Source organism: Hypanus sabinus, chromosome 4 (assembly GCF_030144855.1).
Source record: "Hypanus sabinus isolate sHypSab1 chromosome 4, sHypSab1.hap1, whole genome shotgun sequence".
In the NCBI taxonomy this organism is placed as follows: Eukaryota; Metazoa; Chordata; class Chondrichthyes; order Myliobatiformes; family Dasyatidae; genus Hypanus; species Hypanus sabinus.
In genome coordinates this window covers 100,421,030-100,444,305 of record NC_082709.1, presented here as the reverse complement: position 1 = coordinate 100,444,305, position 23,276 = coordinate 100,421,030, and the positions used below count along the sequence as shown (strand labels likewise).

General features: G+C 40.0%; 1 protein-coding gene across 1 annotated transcript in view; it reads right to left on the bottom strand.

Moving 5' to 3' along the window:
• The window catches only part of sms (spermine synthase), a 58,609-nt gene that overhangs the window by 7,729 nt on the left and 27,604 nt on the right, over positions 1–23,276 (bottom strand). Inside the window, exons 7-9 of the mRNA XM_059967736.1 lie at positions 19,153–19,242; positions 17,116–17,230; positions 12,900–12,979 (exon numbers count right to left, since the gene is read on the bottom strand). Coding sequence (XP_059823719.1) covers positions 12,900–12,979; positions 17,116–17,230; positions 19,153–19,242 — 285 coding nt within the window. The remainder of the gene's footprint in view (positions 1–12,899; positions 12,980–17,115; positions 17,231–19,152; positions 19,243–23,276) is intronic.

The following is a 23,276-nucleotide window of genomic DNA, read 5'->3' as shown; positions in this document are numbered from 1 at the left end:
CAACTCCATGAAAGGGTTATTGAAAAGCACAAGTCAGGAGATGGATACAAGAAATGTTCCAAGCCACTGAATATCCCTTGGAATACAGATAATTCAATCATCAAGAAATGGAAAGAATATGGCACAGCTGTAAATCTGCTGTCCTCAAAAACTGAGTGACCGTGCAAGAAGGGGACTAGTGAGGGAGGCCAGCAAGAGACCAATGACAACTGTGGAGGAGTTACAAGCTTCAGAAGCTGAGATGGGAGAGACTGCACATACAACTGTTGCCCGGGTGCTTTACCAGTCACAGCTTTATGGGAGAGTGGCAAAGAAGAACCCACTGCTGAAAAAAAAGACTCACATGAGATCTCATGTGGGAGATGTGGGATGACTTTGAAGTCAGCTGGAAGAAGGTTCTATGGTCTGACAAAACCAAAATTGAGCTTCTTGGCCATCAGACTAAACGCTATGTTTGGCATAAGCCAAACACTGGACATCACCAAAAACAGACTCTCCCTACCATGAAGCATGGTGGTGGCTGCATCAAGCTGTGGGGATACTTCACTGTAGCAGGCCCTGGAAGGCTTGTAAAGGTAGAGGGCAAAATAAATACAGTAAAATACAGAGAAATCCTTAAGGAAAACCTAATGCAGTCTGCAAGAGAACTGCAACTTGGGAAAAGATTTGTTTTCCAGCAAGACAATTACCTCAAGCATAAAGCCAAAGCTACACAGGAATGGCTTAAAACCAAAGTGAATGTCCTGGAGTGGCCAAGTCAGAATCTAGACCTCAATCCAATTGAGAATTTATGGCTGGACTTGAAAAGGGCTGTTCACTCACAATCCCATGCAATCTGACAGAGCTTGAGCAGTTTTGTAAAGAATGGGGTAAAATTGCAGTGTCCAGATATGCAAAGCTGATAAGAGATCTATCCACAGAGACTCAAGGCTGTAATTGCTGCCAAAGGTGCATCTACTGAATACTGACTTGAAGGGGGTGAACATTAATGCAATCAATTATTATGTTTAGTAACTAATTTGTAGAAATTTGTTTTCACTTTGACATGGAAGTGTCAAAAAAGCCAAATTAATTCCACTGTGATTCAATAAAACATGAAAATTTCCAAGGGGGAGGGGTGAATACCTTGTTATAGGCACTGTAACTGCAGTCGGTTGTATGGCCTGAAATGTCTTTTTTAAGGCAAGAGATATCAAACACAAGCAATGAACTATGAGCGTGGGTCAGTGCAGAGAACTATTATCTTGTGGCTGTTACAGAGACTTGGCTGTCACAAGGGCAAGAATGGTCAATGGAGGTTCCAAGATTTAGACATTTCAAACGGGAAAGGGAAGGAGGGAAGAGATGGGGAAGTGGGTGCTAATCAGGGATGCTATCGCAGCTACAGAAGGGAAGGGAGTCACGGAGTGATTGTCCACAGTATCAGTGTGACTGGAAGTCAGAAGCAGGAAGGGAGAAATCACTATTGAGTGTATTCTATAGAACTGCCAAGAGCAGCAGAAATACTGAGATATAAATCAGAAGGCAGACTTTGAGAAAACACAAAAATGACAGGGTTATTGTCATGGGCGTCATTCAACTTCCCAAATATTGATTAGCACCTCCTCAGTACAAAGGGTTAGATGAGGCAAAATTTGTTAGGTATGTCCTGACAAAATATGTAAACAGGCTGACTAGAGGAGACACCATACCGGGTCTGGTACAGGTGTCACCCGCTTTACAAATGTTTGCTTTCCGCCACTTCGCTTTTACAAAGAACCTACATTAGTAACCTGCTTTCACATTACAAGAGGATTTTCGCTTTTACGAAAATTTTTCCCATATAAATTAATGGTTCTTTATTCCACACCATTTCAGCTTAAGAAAGGTTTCATAGGAATGCTCTACCTTTGTAAAGGGGTGGGGGGGACACCTGAGTACGCAATGAACCTGGTCCGGTGTCAGATCTCTTGGTGGGTGATCATTTCAGAAAAAGGAACCACAACTCCCTGACCTTAATCATAGCCTCGGACAAGGACAAGAACAAATGGTACAGGAAAGATTTTAATTGGGAGAGGTGAAATATGCTGCAATTTAGGCAAGAACTTAGGAGTGAAAATTGGGACCAAATATACTCAGGGAAATGACTAATGTAAACATGGAGATTGTTTAGGGAGCACCTGCATGGAGTTCTGGATAGGGTTGTCCCACTGAGGCAGGGAAAGGATAGTAAGGTGAAAGAACTGGGGTTGACAAGAAATATGGAACACCTGGTTATTTTAAAGTTTAGCAAGCAAGCATCAGAAAGACCTCTAGAGTTACAAAGTAGCCAGGAAGGAACTGAAGAATGGACTTAGGAGAGCTAGGAGGCATTAAACAGCCTTGATCAGTAGGACGAAGAAAAACACAGTGTTTTACACTTGCAAGAACAGCAGGATGACTGGAGGGAGAGTAAGACCGATCAGGAATAGAAGAGGAAACGTGCCTGGAGTCAGAAGAGGCAGGGAAGGTCCTTTAAGAAAACTTTGCTTCAGTGTTCACAAAAGGTGGAGTGTACTTGATGAATGAGATCAATGTAGAAGATACTGAGAAGTTGGAAAATGTCGACGTTAAGGAGATATGCTGGATCTTTTGAAAAACATTAGGGTAGGTACAGTTGTATTTAATAACTGGCAGAATCTCCTCAGCAGCAATAAACTCCACCAAACATTTCCTGTAGCTTCTGAACAGACTTGCACAAAGGTGAGGAGGAATTTTAGACCATTCCTCCATAGAAAACTGTTTCAGTTCATCAATATTTCTGAGATACCTTGTATGAACAGCCCTCTTCAGGTCTGCCACAGTATCTCAACTGGATTCCTGTCTAGATTCTGACTTGCCCATTCCAAAACACATTTTCTTTTTAAACTATTCTGTTGTTGATTTACTCGTGTTTCCAATCATTGTTTTTGTTGCATCATCCAACTTCTATTAAGCTCCAGGTGACTGACCATTACCCTGGCATTCTCCTGTAAAATGTCACGATATAATTTTGAATTCATTGTTCCTTCAATGATTGCAAGCTGTCCAGGCCCTGAGGTAGCAAAACAGTCCCAAACCACGATGCTCCTTCCACCATACTTCACAGCTGTTTTGGTTTTGGTGTCAGTGTGCAGTGCCCTTTTTCCTCCAAACATAGCAACGTGCACTTCTGTCAAAAGGTTCAACATTTGTCTCATCTGTCCCCAGAACATTGTCCCAGAAGCATTGTAGAACATCCAGGTGGTCTTTGCAAAGTTGCGATGGGCAATGTTTTTTGTTGAGAGCAGTGCTTCCCTCCATGGTCTCCTTCCATGAACACCATTCTTGTTTAGCGTTTTCTCATAGTGAACATGTGAACAGAGACTTTAGAAAAAGTTCTAGAGATTACCGGTACCTTTCGATTCTTTTCAACTCCTTCAGCATTGCAAGTTGTGCCCTCGGTGTGATCTTTGCAGGATGCCCACTCCTAGGGAGAGTAGCAACGGTACTGAATTTCTTCCATTCGTAGACAATTTCTCCTATTGGGGACTGATGAAGACTCGTGTCTTTAGAAATGCCTTTATAGCCTTTTCCAGCTTCATTTATCTCTACAAATCTGCCTCTAAGGTCCTCTGAAAGTTGTTTTGATCAAGGCATGGTGCACGTAAACAGATCTTTCTTGAGAAGAGCAGACTGTCAGTAACCTGACTGTGTCTTTTCTATAGGGCAGGGCACCTCCACAACCCACAACTCCAATCTCATCTCATTGATTCGAACACCTGACTCCAAAATTTTGTAGAAGGCATTAACCCAGAGGTTCACATACTTTTTTTGAACCTAGACTGTGATATTTAAATATTGTACTCAGTATTGACAAGTAGTGCAATTGCTTTTGTGTTGTTAGTTTAGGCAGATTATCTATTATTGTGACAGATGAAGATCAGAACACATTTTATGAGTAACCCAGGTAACTGCAAAGGGCTCATGAACCTTTTCTTGCAGCTGTAGGTCATTGAAGCCAAACAGTATAATAGAGGAAAACAGATGCTTTACCTTAGACAATGATCTTTGCCTCCTCACTGGCCACAGGAGCAGCAAAGACTGGAAGTTGATAATGTTATCACAAACAAGAGAAAATCTGCAGATGCTGGAAATCCAAGTAACACACAAAATGCTGGAGGAACTCAACAGGCCAGGCAGCATCTATAGAAAAGAGTACAGTCAACGCTTCAGGTAGAGTCCGTTCTGCTGAAGAGTCTTGGCCTGAAACATTGACTGTATTTTTTTTCCATAGATGCTGCCTGGCCTTTTGAGTTCCTCCAGCATTTTGTATGTGTTAAGTTGACAATGTTATTCTTTTGTTCAAGTAGTAGGGATAACCCTGGGAATTAAAACCCAGTGAGTGTAATGTCAGTGAGGCAAACTATTGGTGAGGATTCTTAGAGACAGGATTTACATGTACTTGGTGAAGCATATTCTGATTAGGGATAGTCTGCATGACCCTGTGAGGGGCAGGTTGACCTATGAGCCTGATTGAGTTCTTTGAGGAAGTGCCAAAACCAATTGATGAAGGCAAAGCAGTGGACATGGTGTTAATGGATTTTTGTGTGAGGCATTTGACAAGGTTTCCTGCAGTAGGCTCTTTCAGAAAATCAGGAAGCATGGAACCCAGAGAAATGATTCAGAATTGGCTTTCCCACAGAATGCACAGGGTAGTAACAGATGGAGCATATTCTGCCTGGAAGTTGGTGTTCCACAAGGATCTGTTCAGGCACTCCTCGCTGTAATTTTTATAAATGACTTGAATGAGGAAGTGGAAGGGTGAGTTAGTAAGTTTGCAGATAACAATATTTGGTGGTGGTGTGAATAGTGTAGAACGATGTCGTAGGTTACAACAGGATTTTGATAGGATGCAGAGCTGGGCTGAGAATTGGCAGGAGTACAAAAGGTGAGAAGTTATTCACATTGGAAGGGGAAGAGGGAGATATATCAGTGTAATTAATGTATGTGGGGATACACTTTGAGAATATAGACAGAGAATCCATAGCAAGGAAACATGACAGGTGACTGAAACTATGCCAACCATCAAGCACCCACCTACACCAATCCCATCTTATTCTCCCCCCATTCCAATCAGTTCTCCACCACACAACCACCCCCACAAACTCTATCACTGATCTTCACACTACAGAAAATTTAGTATTCATCTACTGACAACTGACATGATCAGAGGGGGGATGTGGGAAATCTACTCAGACACACTCAAGGTCAGGACTACAGTTCAGCATTCAACACCGTAATTCCTTTTCCTTTCCTTTATCAATCTTTTTATTACTTAAATAAAAAAGTATATAAACAAGAGGAGAATTATCACAAATATCTATATCAATAACAGTTCCAATAAAAGGAAAAATTACATTATCAAGATCAAAGTATTAATCTAATAGTATATAATAAAGAAAAGGATAATTGATTCTCCTCTTATCCATAAAAAGAAAAAAAGATAAAGATACTTTTATAATTGACTAACTGGAAGGGTAACTAAGTAAGGTAACTGGAAGGGCCATAAGTCAGAGCATATGAAAATATTGAATAAAAGGTTGCCAAATTTCCTCAAATTTAGAGGATGTATCAAATGTCCGATTTCTTATTTTCTCTAAACTTAGACAGGACATAATGGAGGTAAACCAATAGTAACAGGAGGTGGATTAGAATCCTTCCATTTTAAAAAAATGACTCTCCTAGCCAATAAAGTTGTGAAAGCTATCATCCGTTGAGCGGAAGCAGGAATATCTCCTGCTTCCAAAGGAATGATCCCAAAATTGCTGTAAGTAAATTCGGTTATAGATCTAAATTCAGAACCTTTGACAAAGTTTTGAAGACTTCTTTCCAAAAATTCTCTAACTTGATGCAAGACCAGAACACATGTGTTAAAGTATATTACATCTATCACAAATAGGATTAATATTAGAAAAAGAACGGGCTAATTTGTCCTTTGACATATGCGCCCAATGCACTGCCTTGAACTGCATCAAGGAGTGACGGGCACAAATAGAAGAGGTATTTACCAAATGAAAAATTTTATCCCATTGATTATCTGAAAGTGACTTTCAAAACTCCTGTTCCCACACATCTTTAATTTTATCATTAGATAACATATGCAAGTTCAATAACCATTTATAAATTATAGCTTATCAGTCCTTTTTGAAATGGTTTGACCTGAAAAAGAGTATCAATAATATTGGGTGAGTAAGCCAGGGAAAATCTGGCAGTAAATTACGTAGAAAATTCCTAATTTGTAAATATCTAAAAAAGTGTACATTAGATAGGTCATATTTATCCACTGAGTGAAAGACATCAGACAATTACCCATGAACAAATCTAAAAAATGTTACTATTCCTTTGGCTTTCCAAATTGAAAAGGTCTGATCAAAAATTGAAGGTTCAAAAGAATTAAGATGGATTTTACTAGAAAGAACAAAGTTATTAAAATCAAAAGATCTACGAAATTGAAACCAAATTCTTAATATATGTTTAATAATAGGATTAAAGTCTCGACTACCGATCTTAGAAAGCAGAAAAGGAAGAGGAGCTCCCAATAAAGAAGGCTCCCTTCACCGAGTTTTTCTCGAAATCCACCCATAAGGGACAATCATGAATATCTGAAAAATGAATCCAAAAAGCGAAATAACAAATGTTAATTGCCCGGTATTACAATCTAAAGTTTGGCAAACCCATACCACCACACTATTTTTAATTTCTGCAAAAAAGTTTACTCAATCTAGGATTTTTATTATTCCAAATAAAAGATAAAATTTTAGAGTCTATTCTATCAAAAAACAGTTTATGAACAAAAGAGGGGATTGCTTGGAATACATATAAAAACATTGGTAATACTATCATTTTAATAGCATTAATACAGCCAATTAGCCAATACAGCGGCCTATGATAATGTCATAGGAGACCATTTAGAAATTACTTGCTACATATACTCAATTAATGGAAGAAAGTTATATTTATACAGGTCGTTAAAATTTTTGGTAATTTTAATACCGAGATAAGTAAAGTTATTTTTAGCAATACTAAAAGGATATTGGTCATATTGATCAAAATAATTGTTAATAGGACATAACTCACTTTTATGCAAATTTAATTTATATCCAGAAAAACTACTAGATTCAGAAAAAAGCAGTAATGAATTTCTTAGGATCTGAAATGTAAACTAACAAGTCATCTGCGTACAATGAAACCTTATGCATTTTATCACCTCTCTTAATACCCAAAACCTCATTGGAGTCCCAAAGAGCAATACCGAGAGGTTCTAAAGCTAAAATAAATAGCAGCGGACTGAGGGGGCTATCCTGCCAGGTACCTCTATATAACCTAAAATTTTTGATTATTAGTTATAGCTGCTGCCAAAGGGGCTTGATAAATCAGTTTAATCCAAGAAATAAAGCATGGGCCAAAATTAAATCTTTCTAAAACCTGAAATAAATAGGGCCATTCTACCCTATCAAAGGCTTTCCCTGCATCAAGAGAAACAACACATTCAAATTCTTTAGATGGAGAGGAATGAATGATGTTTAGTCTCTGAATATTAAAATATGAATATCTATTCTTAATAAATCCAGTTTGACGCTTAGAAATAACCTTAGGTAAAACATTCTCAAGCTTGTTAGCCAAAATCTTAGAAAAAAATTTTGGAATCAACATTTAATAAAGAAATTGGTCTGTAAGAGACACATTCAAATAAAGCTTTTCCTTTTTTAGGAATTAATGAAATTGATGCCTCGTGAAAAGTTTTCAGGAGGGTACCAGAAGATATAGATTCAGTGAAAATTTGGCAGAGATGAGGTGTAAGAATATCCGTAAATGTCTTAAAAAATTCTACCGTAAAACCATCGGGTCCTAGAGCTTTACCGGATTGAAAACAAGATACAACTCTTACAATTTCTGAGTAGTCAGGGCATCAAAGGTTATGGTGAGAAAGCGGGGGAATGGGACTAAAGGGGAGATTGGATCAGCTCATGATGAAATAGCAGAGCAGACTCGATGGGCCGAATGGCTGACTTCTGCTCCTTTGTCTTATGGTCTTAATTTCCTCTCGATAAATGGGTGCATCTAAAGTATTCATAGCTTGGGTAGAAATTTGGAGTATATTCAATCTATGCAGAAATTCATTCATAGAAGTAACTGTCTGAAAAATCAGATTTATAAAGATTAGAGTAAAAGTCCAAAAAAAGCTTATTAATTTCCTGACTGTCAGGTGTTTCCATTCTATCAGATCTTCATACTTTCAAAATCTGACCATGATTCCTCCCCCAGGCTCAACAAGATGCTCAGAGACCTTGGCCTGCACCCCACCTTGTGCAGGTGGATCCTGAACTTCCTGTTGGATCTCTGGCAGTTAGTAAGAATGGGCTCTCTCACCCCTGACTCTCAACACAGGAGCCCCACCAAGGGCTGTGTTCTGAGCCCCCCCCCCTCTACTCGCTATACACCCACAAATGTGTTGCTATGCACTGCTCCAATCTGCTGATCAAATTTGCAGAAAGCAGGCTAGCCCCTATTGGCATCAGTGGGACTGTAGTTGAAAAAGTGCATAGTTTTAAGTTCCTCAGTACACATCACCGAGGACCTCACTTGGTCTGTACATACCAGCTGGGTGGTGAGAAAAGCACAACAGCGCCTCTTTCACCTCAGATGGCTGAAGTAGTTTGGCATGAGTCCCCAAATCTTCAGGACTTTCTACACAATCGAGAGCATCCTGACTGACTGTATCACTGCCTGGTACGGGAACTGTAATACCCTCAATTGCAGGGCACTGCAGAGGGTGGTGCGCACAGCCCAGCACATCTGTGGATGTGAACTGTCCTCTATTCAGGATATTTACAGCAGCAGGTGCGTAAAAAGGGCCAGGAGGATCATCAGGGACTCCAGCCACGCCAACCACCAAATGTTTCATCTGGTACAGTTTGGCAAACAGTACTGCAGCATTAAGGCCAGGACCAACAGGCTCCGGGACAGCTTCTTTCACCAGGCAATCAGAACTGATCCGACTATACGTGTATACAAAATAATTATGTTTACAATTTTTGTGTTTGGTCAATGTCCTCCCATATTTCCCTTCTTGTTGCTTATGCATTAGGACAGAGACACAAAGATTTTTACTCCCTTGTAAGAAATACAAAAAAAAACAAAACAATAATAAACCTGGGTCTCTGAAATTGTGAAACGGTGACTCTACTTGCTACACCATCATGTTAAATTAATCTGAAAAGTTTACATATTAGTGTCCATATACTCAAACCAATAAGGGCATTAAGGAAGTTTAAGGGATACTTTGTTATAAATATTTCATAAACACAAAACGATGACACTAGATCTTAAAAGATAGGCCTCAGATGGAATATTCAGAGTAAGTTTGGACACAACACCAAGAAAAACTAAGGAAGGTCTTTCAAAGGACATAATATTTGCTGAAGTGTTACCAGAGATGATGTTGGCAAAATTAGAATAGTCTCCCAAGAACAGAATATTGAGGGAAGCAAATCAAGATGGTTCAGTTAAAAGCCAATGTACTGATTACAGGGCAAGATTTAATTCTCAACCTACAGGCACAGGACCCATACTTGCAGTGTGAGTCTGTTTTAAGAGTACATCACCTTCTTATACATTTGCATTGCATATAGATGAAACCACTATCGGCACCTCAATGCCCATTTACATAGTGCAATGAAACTCCAGCAAGGTCAGAATAAGGAAGAAAAGAAATAAGGGGAAGAAACTGTGTCTCATCCTGACTGTTCTTGTTTTTACACACCGTAGTCTCCTGCCTGGTGGTAGCAAGTCAGAGGATGCTGAATGGATGGGTGGGATCCTTAATAATGCATGCACAGCACTGCTGATAAATGTCCCCAATGGATGATGGGGACACCATTCTGATCTTCTCAGCTGTTCTCACAGCCCTACGTAGGGACTTCTGGTCTAATGTTTGATTGCTCCCATACTAGATGGAGATGCAGCTTGTCAGGATGCTCTCAAAGATGCTCCTGTAGAAAGCACTTAAGATGGGAGGGGGGGGAGCCTTGCTTGCCCAATTTTCTTAGGAAGTGGAGGTGTTGCTGTATCTTCTCGTTCAGGGAGGTGATATTAAGGGGCCAGGCGAGGTCACCTGTTGATTTTAAAGAGAGCAGGGTATATTTACCCACTCAGCTCTTAGCCACAAAGCTGCCAGCATTGTGACCCGCAGTGTTCTGAACAAGTCCTGCCACAACCTGGATTCTTGGCACTGGTCACACATGCTGCTTGCACTCTGGACCCAAGCTCATACTCTTGTCAAATGACCAAATCAGGTGCCAGGCCAGCATGAATGTGAACAACTGGAAGCCAGAGTTTAACTCTATACAGATATAACCATGTCTGTTTTTGTTTAAATTTGGAACTGAATGTGCAACTGCTTTACACAATCTTTAAACAATTCTGGATTAATGTACACATGGTAAAGAGTCCCCCATTGATGCAACACCCAGTACATCCTTTATTATGTTGCAAAGTGCTTCACAATTGTGAAAGTACATTAGAAATACAGTCACTTTTCTAAGGTAGAGAAATATGGTAGCCAATTCAGGCCCAAAGTCTCACATCAAAGCACAAGATTATAACCAGATAATGTTTTAATACATGTTGCCAGAAGACCAAATGTCATCCAGGAATCCAGAACTCCTCTGTTCTTCACACAGTGCCAAAATTTCTTTTAAATCCTCATAGGCTGGGGGGACACAGCCATGTAGTATCCACAAGACTAACCAGATGATTATTAGAGCTTTTACTGTTCATAGTTTACAGTACTTCCTTTGTCTAACATCCACATAATCTAATATGCAAAAAAACTGATAAGGCAAAGCACAAGTCAAATGTTTAGGAAAATTAGTCATGTGTCTAAATAGCTATTAAGAAATCAAAGCAAGCAGAACTGTACATACCATGCTCACATTACATTCTAAATCCCAATTGTTTTCCTGTGACTGAATGTGTATATGGTGCCATCCAGCGTGCACTAGCAGCACTGCACCTCTGGTGCTCCCACTAAGAAATATTGCGATGTTGCTGAGTTTGAACAAAGCTTTCCATTAATGGGTACTCTGCAGACATTAATCATTGTGTTCCGGGATCAGAAATAACAAGAGCATGAATGGGGCACACTTGGACATGAGTGAATTACTCGATTCATCCATTCCTTGCCTCGACACAAGTTTCTCTGAAGAAGCAGAATCCTGCCTCTTGACTGCTACAACAGTTACATGGCAAGGTCAATAGGATCAAATGTATAACAACCTCTTTTGTAACATCTGATTAACAAAATTAAGCTAGGAAATAAGTGTAAAGCAAGAAAATTCCTTTTCTCAAAAAAAAATCAGAGTATTCTACAATAGATCACCCCTGAGATTTTCCTTGGAAGGTTACAGTTATGCAAGTCTCATTTGGAGTGCCTACCCCACCCACACCCTTGGACTCACTTTATTTGGGTTGCAATTAAATACAGGAATTGAGAAGACACCAACAGAAATCAGCCTGCTCTACCAATCATGAGATCATGGCTGATCAGCATCTTAACCTGACCCCTCCACCTTTGCTCTGTACTATGGGTGCAATATGATTGCAACTCAGTCCAATTTTATACCTTCTATCCTTTTGTACTGCAGTAAACTAGGGATAAAATCAATGTTCATGGCCCTTTGAATCATTTTTATATTTGTTCAAGTTATAAAGACACCAGTGAGAAAAACACTTCTCCATCATCCAAAATTTGATCTTGTACTTCCCCAATTTAAATCCAAACACTTTGAGTTTGTTGCACACACCTCAAGTAAATGGGAAAGTCTAACTTCACTCACCTGACAGAATGGTGGAGGCAGGAACTCTCACAACATTTGAGTATCTTGACAAACATCTAAGTTATTGTAAACTCCAATAGTGGAAGATAGATGGGTAGATCCAGCTTCTGTGCTGCAGTATTCAATGCTTTATTCCATCACTCTCTCTAAAACTGCCTGTTCCCATTAAAATAATTTGCCACTGATTGTGGTCAAGAAACTAGGAAAACACTATTTAAAAACAGAAGGAATCATGAAAATCTGGTCTGAGTACACTTTGATAATGACCATATTTCAATATTTCACACTCATTATCTTTAACCAGGAAGCTCACTCAGGAGTGTAAATCTCTTCACTCAGAGGACGGGGGGGCGGGGGGGGGTGAAATCTCTACTCTCAACATATGTGAAAACTCAGTGAACATTCAAAACAAAAGATCAATTGACTTCTGTGCATTAAGGGAATCAAGGAGTATAGGGAGAGCGCTAAACAAGGCAGAGAGATTGAAGCTTGCCCATGCTATCAAAGAATGATGGTGCAGAGCAGATGGCCTGCCTGTCCTTCTCCCACCTCTTCTGTTCTGATGTTTTTCCAAGTGCTCACTTTATTCCCAACATAATTAACACCTTCTCTACATCAAAAGTCAGCTTCATTCGTCAACATTTCCCCATTTTCTCTCTACTTTCCTTCTTAGAAAAGCAGTCATCAATTTTATTATTAAAACTAAAGTTCCTGAACAAATAAAGATCCAACATAATTGAAAGAGAATTCCAAGAATCTTAACTTGTTGCTGCTCATACACCAAGTTTATAAGTACCATCACCTATGATACCCTGTGTAGCCTAGTGATTTGGAGAATTTTCCCAATAACTGAAATGGACTGTAAACATCATTCCCTCAACTGGAAAACCTACTAAGGTGCAGACTAGATGCATTTCACCAAGGCTCAAGGCCCTTCTGAAATCTCATTTGCATGGTGCAATGTTAATTTATGAAGTTTTATTACTGTCATAATCAGAATAAACGGTGAAAAGACTGACCCACCTGTGTGAAATACTTTCCAGTGGGCTTTAAAACCCTCAGAGCAAGATCAAGAATAAGTCGCAAAAAATCCCATGTTGATTCTAGGGGCAGAAAGAAATAAACAATTCACTCTATATGAGTTTAACTTACATTCAGATTTTTATAACTGAAAAAAATCTAAAATTTGTTAACATAAAAATAGGAAATTGCAGGTCAGAAAACAAAAATGACAGAACCAAGCCGCAGCCATTGAGAAGCTCGATTTCTCAGTACTAATGGGCAGTAAAAGGCACCTTCAATGATAAAATTGCACTTTATTGAATTGCCAGAAACACACCAGTTAGAAGTGGACAATGCAAACTCTGCTCAACTCAAAAATAAATCATAGAATCATTACACAACAGGAGGGCAAAGATCAGCTTTATAATAGTAACCTGATTAGTCCTGTTCCCTTATTCATATTCAGAGGCATATCGAACAGAGAAATCTGAGTTTACACACCCTATAGTAACGTTAAATAGAGACCAATTTTTAATGCTTCTTTGAGAAATCAAAAGGATCCAATTTAGCCCCTTCTGTATATTTACTATTTTCCTGTTCTGGCACCTTTAAGAAGCAATCTATTTATTTTATTCACTTATTTTCATTCCATCATTCGTTGCCCAAGTCTCCGCAATATTTTCTCCCTGGGTGGGTGAAGATGGTATTTGACACGCTGGTATTAATTGGTTGGTGGACAAACAGAACAGTTGAGATGTAATGTTGCACCCTTACAAAACACCAGTTGAGGCCACACTTGGGAGTACCATTTGCAACTCTGACTGCACACTGTAGGATGTGAGTGCGCTGGAGGGGGTGCAGAGATCCATCAGATTGTTGCCTGGATTGGGAGCGCTTCGTCATGGGGAGAGAATGGACAAGCAGGGCCCATTTACCTTGGAGCAAAGGAAGCTGAGTATGAGGTTATACAAGAGACACAGATAGGGTAGGTAACCAAAATCATTTCCTGTGGGTGGGTATGAAAAACAAGAACACACAGGATTAAAGTGAAAGGAAAACATTTAAGAGGGTTGGAAAAGTTAGTTTCTTTAAAAGTATATGTTGATTGATATCTGATACATATTGTTAGAGGTGGTAGAATCATATATAATCACCATGTTTAAAAGACATTTAGACAGGCACTTAAATACGAAAGAGTGAACAAATACAGTCCTGATACAGACAAGTAGAATAGGAAGATGGGCAAAAAGAATAGCATGGACACAGTGTGCCAAAGGGTCTATTTCTATGCCATAAAATTATGAGCCTGTTCATCCAATTAAAGCATCTATTGTATCTGTTTCCATCACAGACAGTACTTTTTCCTATCACGTCCAGGTGAAGACTCACTTATAACTGTACAGTCCACAATTCTATTGGTTATTTCTCAGAAAACTACATAACTGAAGCAGGACCTGGACAACAATCCGACAGTTGACTAACACATCATCCAAAGGGGGGCCAACTACCCTCCATAACCTTCAACACCTTCTCCAAATTCCCCGTCTTTGTTTATAGAACACAATAGCTGACTCACCTCCTAAGTACTAGATGCTTTTCCACCCATGACATCTGTCGGGAATGCAAGCAATACTCTCCATTTATCAGGATGAGTACATCTCTAACAGTACTCAAGGTTTGAAAGCAAAATGGACCATTTTATTAACCACATATTCATTCCCTCAGTCACCAGCACAGTGTGATAAAAGTATATCCACAAAATGCACTGCAGCTACACAGATAAAATAAAAAAGTGGTACAAAAGGCTGCCTTCCACCCATCTGCTAAATAAGCAATCTCTAAATTGCTTACGTTGTCCTATGAATGATGATTATCTGATGTTATGCGCATATGATGCAGCAAGTTTTTCATTACACTTGTGCAAGTAACTATAAACTCAATTTTGACTTAGAAAGACAGGGCAAAACATAGACATAAATCCCACTTTTTACATTCCATCCTACCCTATCTTGGAGATAATGCATCTGCTTTGGGTATAAATTCTGGGTTTGGACCTCATCCTTCCCTCATCACTGCTGGACAGCAAAAGGTATCCAGTAATGCAAAGGGACTGATCACACGAGCAATTTGGATTGGGAAATAAAGCCTGGCCTCATCAAAAACAGCTCTATTCAGTATCAATACATCAGATCCTATTTGACACCACTAAAGCAAATGTAATTGGTGCATTTACAAAGATTTTATTTAATCTATCTTGGATTTCACATATACAGGGTCAGCAACTGTGTATAGAGTCAAAATTCTGACTCAAAGGACATTGCAACAATTAGAAAGTTTTGGTTAGTAGTTTTATTCTAGGTAACTGATGAAACAAATTCAAAAGCACACATCAGATTTAACTGAGCCACCCACATTTGAACATCCCATTGCATATCTTAGGTAGTGATCTAATTTTCCTCCTGATTATCCTTTAATGGGATGACTGAGGAAGTGATTCTTTCATTCACTGATGATACATGCCATCTCATTTCCTGCTTCATTAAGGCCCAAAGTTTGAAGAAAAGTAGACTATGAACATAAATAGCATGCTCGACGGTTTTTTGTGGATTGGAACCATTAAAATTGTCTTACATTGCGTTAAAATTGCCTTAAATTGCATTGAAATTGTCTTATTTTTGTCAAATGCACCAAAGTGCAGTTGAAAATTTGTTTTACATTACTATTTTTACAAATCAAATAATTCAACAGTGCACTGAGGTACAACAAGGTAAAATGATAACAAATGCAACAGCAGATGCAGAGAGCAGAGCAGGTGGAAGATTGTGAGGTCAAGAGTCTATCTTATCATACTGGGGAACCATTCAACAATCAACAAGGTAGAAGCTGTCCTTGAGCCTGGTGATATGAGCCTCCAGGCTAGTTTTATCTCTGCCTGATGGAGAGAGAAGAGAGAATGTACATACCGACCATAAGAAATAGGAGCAACAGCAGGTCAGCTGGCCCGTTGAGCCTGCTCTGCTATTCAATAAGATCATGGCTGATCTGGCCATCCCTACCTACCAGCCTTTTCCCATAACCTTAACTCCCCTACTATGCAAAAACCTATCCAACCTCATCTTAAATATATTTACTGAAGCAGCCTCCACTGCTTCATCGGACAGAGAATTCCACAGATTCACCACTCTCTGGGAAAAACCGTTCCTCCTCACCTCCGTCCTAAATCCACTCCCCAAATCTTGAGGCTATGTCCCCTAGTTCTAGTCACACTTACCAGCGGAAAGAACTTTCCTGCCGCTATCTTATCTATCCATGTCATATTTTTATGTTTCCTTAAGATCTTCTCTCATTCTTCTGAATTCCAGCGAGTACAGTCGCAGGCGACTCAATCTCTCCTCATGGTCTAACCCCTTCATCTCTGGAATCAACCTGGTGAACCTCCTCTGCACTGCCTCCAAAGCCAGTATACCTTCTCCAAGTAAGGAGACCAGAACTGCATGCAGTACTCCAGGTGCAGCCTCAAATTTACCCTGTACAGTTGCAGAATAACCTCCCTGCTCTTAAATTCAATCCCTCTAGCAATGAAGGCCAACATCCATTTGCCTTCTCGATAGCCTGCTGCACCTACAAACCAATCTTCTGTGATTCATTCACAAGCACTCCCATGCACAGCAGCTTGCTGCAATTTTTACCATTTAAATAATAATCTGCTCTTCCATTTTTCCTTCCAAAGTGGATGACTTCACATTTACCAACATCGTATTCCAGATGCCAGACCGTGCCCACTCACTTAACCTATCTTTATCTCTCTGCAGACTCTCCGTAGCAATCAGAAAATACTCACACTGTCCTTCAGCAACAAGTTTTCAACCCAAATACAGATAAAATTAGAGTTTTCACAAAAAAATAAAGTTGTAAGAATTGGGAAATGGAGTGCAGTGGATCCACAGCAATGATGTCAGAGTTGGTTCTCAGTGATTTCAGTAATAGTGGAGTAGTAACTACGGAACAAAATGACAGACATTATCCACAAGTTGAAATGCTACACAGTAGCTCGAGAATTACAAGGGAATCTAAATGAAGCTAATTAAGTAAAGCAAAGTAAATTTAAATGACTAATGGGAACCATAAAACTGCTGTTATCATAAAACCATAAGCAAGCTCCTTGGTAAAACAGGGACGGGCAGTAACTGCTGACCATACCCAATTCTTGAAAATGAATAAACATCACAGTATTTACCCTCTTCCGGAGATGTAGAGATAGGAACAGCTGTCAGGTCATTAATAACGTAATCAAATAGCCTTCCTTCTGCAGCATATGCCTTCAGCACTGGAACACAATCTTCCACTAAGACCTGCACAATAAAAAAAATGACAGTACAGGTAGTCCCCGAGTTACAAATGACAACTCGTACTTAAGAACAGAGTAAGGAGAACGCCGTCCGTCATTTTAAGTCAGATCGTAACGCCATCCACCATTTTAAATCATTGCCGTTGACACTGTGTTGAGTGTTTAATTTCGTATTTGGCTTAAATTTTTCTTAGTAAGATTCACCCTGACCCAGCGCCCCCCCCCCCCCCAATTCCGGTCGGCTGGTGGCACAGTGAGGTCAGCGCCGGGCTGGAGAACGGAGGTTCCTGAGTTCAATCTAGTGATAGACCACTCCCGTGCCAGGTTAATGTCGAGCTCACAACTCAACCTTGTAAAAAAAACACTGCCACCTCCAGTTTAAATTCGCATGCAGAATATTGTGGAGGATCAAATACCCAAACCCAGCACAGCTCCCACTTGTCCCATTTAACCTGTCTCAGTGCGGACCTGGGGAATTCAGTGTGGTGGTCCTTAGGACCCAGTGGACCTCAGGAGCCAGCACAGGTCGGGACCCACCGCCCGCAGTGTTTCTGATCCATTGACAGGAATTGATCGCGATTGAAAATAAAGTGGAAATAATAAAGCGTTTGGAAAGAGGTGAAACGCATCGGTCATTGGAAAATCATTAGGCTACAGTCAGTCAACGATTGGAACAATTTTAAAGGATAACGGATAAAGTGAGAATAATGGAGCATGTGAAAGGCCCTGCCCCGCTGAAAGCTACAATTATTACTAATCAACGCTGTAGTTTAATTATTGGTATACATATGTTTCTTAAGTATTTTATATGCACAGAAAGGCAAAATATACTAAGACAAACGTTTGACTAACGCTAAATAATACCGGATGTACTTATTCCGACTTACGTACAAATCCGACTTAAAAATGGATTCAGGAACAGAACTTGTACGTAACCCGGGGACTACCTGTACACCAACTGAGAAAAGATACAAAGTAATACTGCACAGATTCACTTTTGTGAGGAAAGTTCTCAAATGACTGGAACATAGGAAATGAAGGAGCTTGAGCAGTTATTAGTACTCAGAATGACAGCGGATATTGACCAAACTGGGGGTGGTGAATAAAAGGCCATCTACCACTACCACAGAAATGAAAGGATGAAGCTCTAGAAGAGTTTACAGAACCAAGTGAGAGGTCAATTTTAGAGGACCAAAGATTTAGGGGTTAACACTGGAAGGTTATGCTGATAAACTACAACCTTACTGAATGGCAAAGCAGGTGAGAGAGTGAAAGGCCTGCACTTGCTCTTTCATGAGCAACACATTCCATGCTATCCTGCACACTGGGTTTGGGGAAATACTCATTACTGAAAGATAACAATGCTAATAACTTACCGGCTCCCAAATGTGATTATTGTTTTGCACTATGTCATTGGGAGCACCTAATGCCCCATTTTGGAACTAATTACCACTTGAGCCTCAAAGCTCATACTGCATGCTAGGTGAGGCCCCAGTGCAATTCTTTAAAGGTTAATTGATTATGAATATGTTGAACAAACCAAAAGGTACATTGCGAAAAGAGCAGCTAAGTTTCAAAGAAAGGGTTGTGTTCAGGCACAGAGCAGTTTACATTCGCAGCATTAATAGGCTGAGTCTCTGAGTAAACTGGTAGCAAGATAGTATAGATTGTAGATGAGTACCCAAAAGGAATCAATAGAATGCATTGGAAGCAACCAGTGCTGAAATAGAGAATCAGAATACAAACCTGAACAAAAGCAGTGAGTTGAGAGAGTTTGCCATGCAGTCATAACCAGATTAATAATAAGTTAGATGTCAGACAAAATGAACAGCTCTATTATTAATTCTTGAAAATTAGTAAGGCAGCTTTCAAAATATTTGTCATGCACAATTGATGATTTAATCCAGAGCTTTTGAACATATATACCTGGTAGCAATCTCCTTTCAGATTGTCCAGAACATCTCCACAGGTTTTGCGCATGTGTTTGCAACATGCGTCGATCACCATTTGGTCAATGTAGAACTTAGTTAAGGAATTTGAAAACACTTTTGCAAAATAAATTAAAACTTATAGTTGAATAAAATCCAAAGGTATAAAAACATTATTTCTAGCAAGAGGAAGTTTCGTAGGTCCATAACCGTCCCAAAACAGGCATTCCCCAGACGTACGGCATGATTAAAATAAAACTGTAAAAAAAGCAAAGACTTTCTTTACTGCTTGTACCTCTGATAAATCTACAAGTCAGCTGTCAGGTTAAATAAACCAGTTGTTCGGGCATTCACAAAACAAGATTTTTAAAAGTGTAAAATACTGCACAGAAGTCAATTCATTTGAAACTCTATTTAGAGAGCTGTCTCCAGCTACTTCTCCGGTAAACGCAAGACAACTTCTCCAGAAAGTACAGGAACTGAAGATTAAGCACCCAAATGATATACATTGAATCACTCTTACTAACGGTAGTATGGAAATCATGCTTGATGACAGAGGCTTAGCCAACCATTTCCACACTGCTCGGCTATGGCAATAGCACCAAACACAGTCTTTAGAAAAAGCAATAGGAGGGCATTTGGCTCCTCAACTCTATGCCATCAATCATACTGGGAATGGACTCATTGGTCAAGAGGTTTAGAGTTTAAAATGCAGAGCATGCACGAGGTTCCAATTCAAATCCCAACAAGACTTTTGTTTGACTGCCACAGAAGAGAAAATGAGGCCTGAGGCAGATCAACCATGATCGTACTGACAGTGGAGCAGGCTTGACAGGCTAACTCCTATTTCTCTTTGTAACAGCACAAGCTTTATCATTGCTCAACACGTACAAAGATGCTAGAGGAACTCAACAAATCAAGCAGCATCTATGGTTTGGAATAAACAGGGCCAGTTCTCATCCTGAAATATCAAATTATCGTTACCTTAAATAAATGCTCCCTGACTTACTGAGCTACTGTAGCATTTGGAGTGTGTTGCTCAGACACCTTTGTGGGGGGAAACTCTGAAAAATGGGTTTGAGCAGCTGCCTTGTGGATTTTGTGTGCAAGTTTTGAAAAAGCAAATGGGTCCAGTCAGGATATTCTGTGTGCTTGAAATCATTGGATAATTAGCTATTTGACAAAAGCCAATAAAATGTGAGATTTAAGCACAGCAGCCATTGTGAGTGGACAGTGGAGAGTTTGAGGCTCTTGCTCAAGAGAATTCAGCAAGGAGAGGTGATGGCTAAAGAGTATTTCTGGTAACTTTCTTTCTTATTATGCAAGTAGAGTCTGGCTCTTTGGCTTAGAAGCGGGGGGCAGAAGTGGCAAGCAGTAGTGATAAGGGTTAGGGGAACAGACTGGAGGTATTGTGGACGTGAAAGAGACAACCAAATGATATGTTGCCTTCTGATGCCAGGGTTAGAGATATTTCGGACCAAGTCCACAATAACTAGAACAGCCAGAGGTTCTAGTCTACATCAACAGCATGAAAGGGTTAACATCAAGAGCATCTGATGGCTCCGAGTCTGTACTCACTGGAGTTTAGAAGAACAAGGGGGGGGATTTAGTTGAAAGCCATTGAATACTGAAAGGCCTAAACTGAAGAGGATGTTTCCAGCTGTGGGGGAGTCTAGGACCACAAGGCTTAGCCTCAAAATATCAGGGCCCCTTTCTAAAACAGAGATGAAGGGAAATTTCTTTAGACAGATGGTGGTGAATCTGAGGAATTCATTGCTACAGATGATTGTGGAAGCCAAGTTATTGGGTATATTTAAAACAGAGGTTCTTGATTAGTAAGGGAGTTAAAGGTTACAGGAAGGCAGGAGAAATGGGTTGAGAGGGCTAATATATCACCCGTCATGGAATGGTGGGGCAATCGCAATGGGCCTAGTTCTGCTCCTTCGTCTTATGGTACCAATGAAAGTGAATTCAGGGAGTTAGGTGCTAAGTTAAAGGACAGGACCTCCAAGTTTGTGATCTCACGATTGCTACCAAAAACATGCCAAAAACAGGAAAATGTGACTAAGGAGATGGTTTAGAAGGGCGGGTTTCACATTTTTGGATAATTGGTCTCACTTCTTGGGAAGGTGAGACATGTACAGAAGGGACTGTTTGCACCTCAGCTGGAGGGATACAAGTATCCTTATGAGGTTTGCCATTTCTACTCCAGAGGATTGGGAACCAGAGTGCCAAGGCAGATTGTGGAGTGGTTATGGGGAAAAATGTTGTTAAGCCCACATACGAAGACAGAAGACAAAGTTGGGCATGTTGGGAATAATGTCCTGAGTTGCATCTATTTCAATGCAAGGAGTATTGTACATAAAACGGATGAGCTTAGAGCATGGATAAGAATGTGGAATTATGACATTGTAGCCATTAGTGAAACTTGGTTGCAAGAGGGGCAGGACTGGCAGCTCAACGTTCTGAGGTTCCCACTATCTTAGACATGATAGAATGGGAGGGATAGCATTACTAGTCAGGGAAAAGGCAGGATAGACTGAAGGGCTCGTCTACCGAGTGTATATAGGTGGAAATGAGGAATAAGAAAGCCATGATCTTGCAAACTGGATTATATTATATTAAATCAGTGGGACTTAAGGGAGAAACTTTAAGCGATTTTAACTTTCCACACACTGACTGGGACTCTTATTCGGTAAAAGGGCTGAGTGGCATAGTTTGTAAAATATGTACTGGAAAGGTTCCTTAATCAATTTAATGAGATCCCAACTAGAGGGAGTGTAATATTGGATCTTCCATTAGGGAATGACACAGGGCAAGTGACAGAAGTGCATGTAGCTAAACACTTTGGATCTCATGATCATAATTCCATTTCAAGATAATTATGCAGAAGGACAGGTTTTGTCCTTGGGTTCAAATTCTAAATCAGAAAAAATCAGAAAGGATCTGGCAAGTGTAAATTGGAACAGACTGTTTTCTGGCAAAGGTGTACTTGGGAAGTGGGAAGCCTTCAAAAGTGAAATTTTCAGAGTATAGAATTATATTCCTGTCAGATTAAAAGACAAAGATATCAAGTTTAGGGAGACAATCTTAAGAGTTTTTCAAGGTTACCAGGATAGTCGAAGGCAGTGCATGTTGCCCCTATGAAATTTAGCAAGGCCTTTATCAAGTTCTTGCATGGAAGGTTGATCAAGAAGATTCAATAGCTCGGCATTCAGGATGATGTAGGAAATTGGATATGACATTGACTTGACGGGAGAGAACAGGGTGGTAGTAAAAGGTTGTCTTTCCGACCTTCACAGGGCGTGCACAAGGATTGTTGCTGGGTCTGATGTTGCTTATCATTTATATCAATGATCCAGATGATAACGTAGTGAACTGGATCATCAAATTTGAGGATGACACCAAGATTGGGGGTGTAGTGAACAGCAAGGAAGGTTACCAAAACTTGTAGTGGGATCTGGACCAGTTTGAAACATGGGCTGAAAAGCGGCAGGTGGCTTCTGTCTAATTATTTATTCAGTGATATGGCACGTACCAGTAACTCCACAACCTCGTTTTTACCCTAACCTAACCATGGAACAATTTACAATAACCAATTAACCTACTTGGTATGACTGTTGGAGGAAACCAGAGCACCTGGGGTAAAATGTATTCCATGGGGAGGACGTGTAAATTCCTTACTGACCAGCGCAGGAACAGAACTCCAAAATGCCCCAAGTTGCAATACCATAATGTTACCAAGGCAGCCATGGTAATACCAATTTAATGCAGACAAGCGTGAAGTGTTGCACTTTGGGGGGGGGGGGACAAACCAGAATAGATCTTCCATAGTGAACGGGAGGGCACTGAGGAGTGTGGTAGAACAGAGAGATCTGGGAATATAGATCCAAAATTCCCTTAGAAGTGGTGTCACAGGTAGATAGGGTCATAGAGAAAGCTTTTGGCACAGAGGTCATCTTAAATCAATGTAGTGAGCACAGGAGCTGGGATATCATGTCGAAGTTGTACAAGACATTGGTGATGCCTAATTTGGAGTACTGTGTGCAGTTTTGGTCACCTACCTAAAGGAAAATATCAATAAGATTGAAAAAGTACAAAAAAAATTTACAAGGAAGTTGA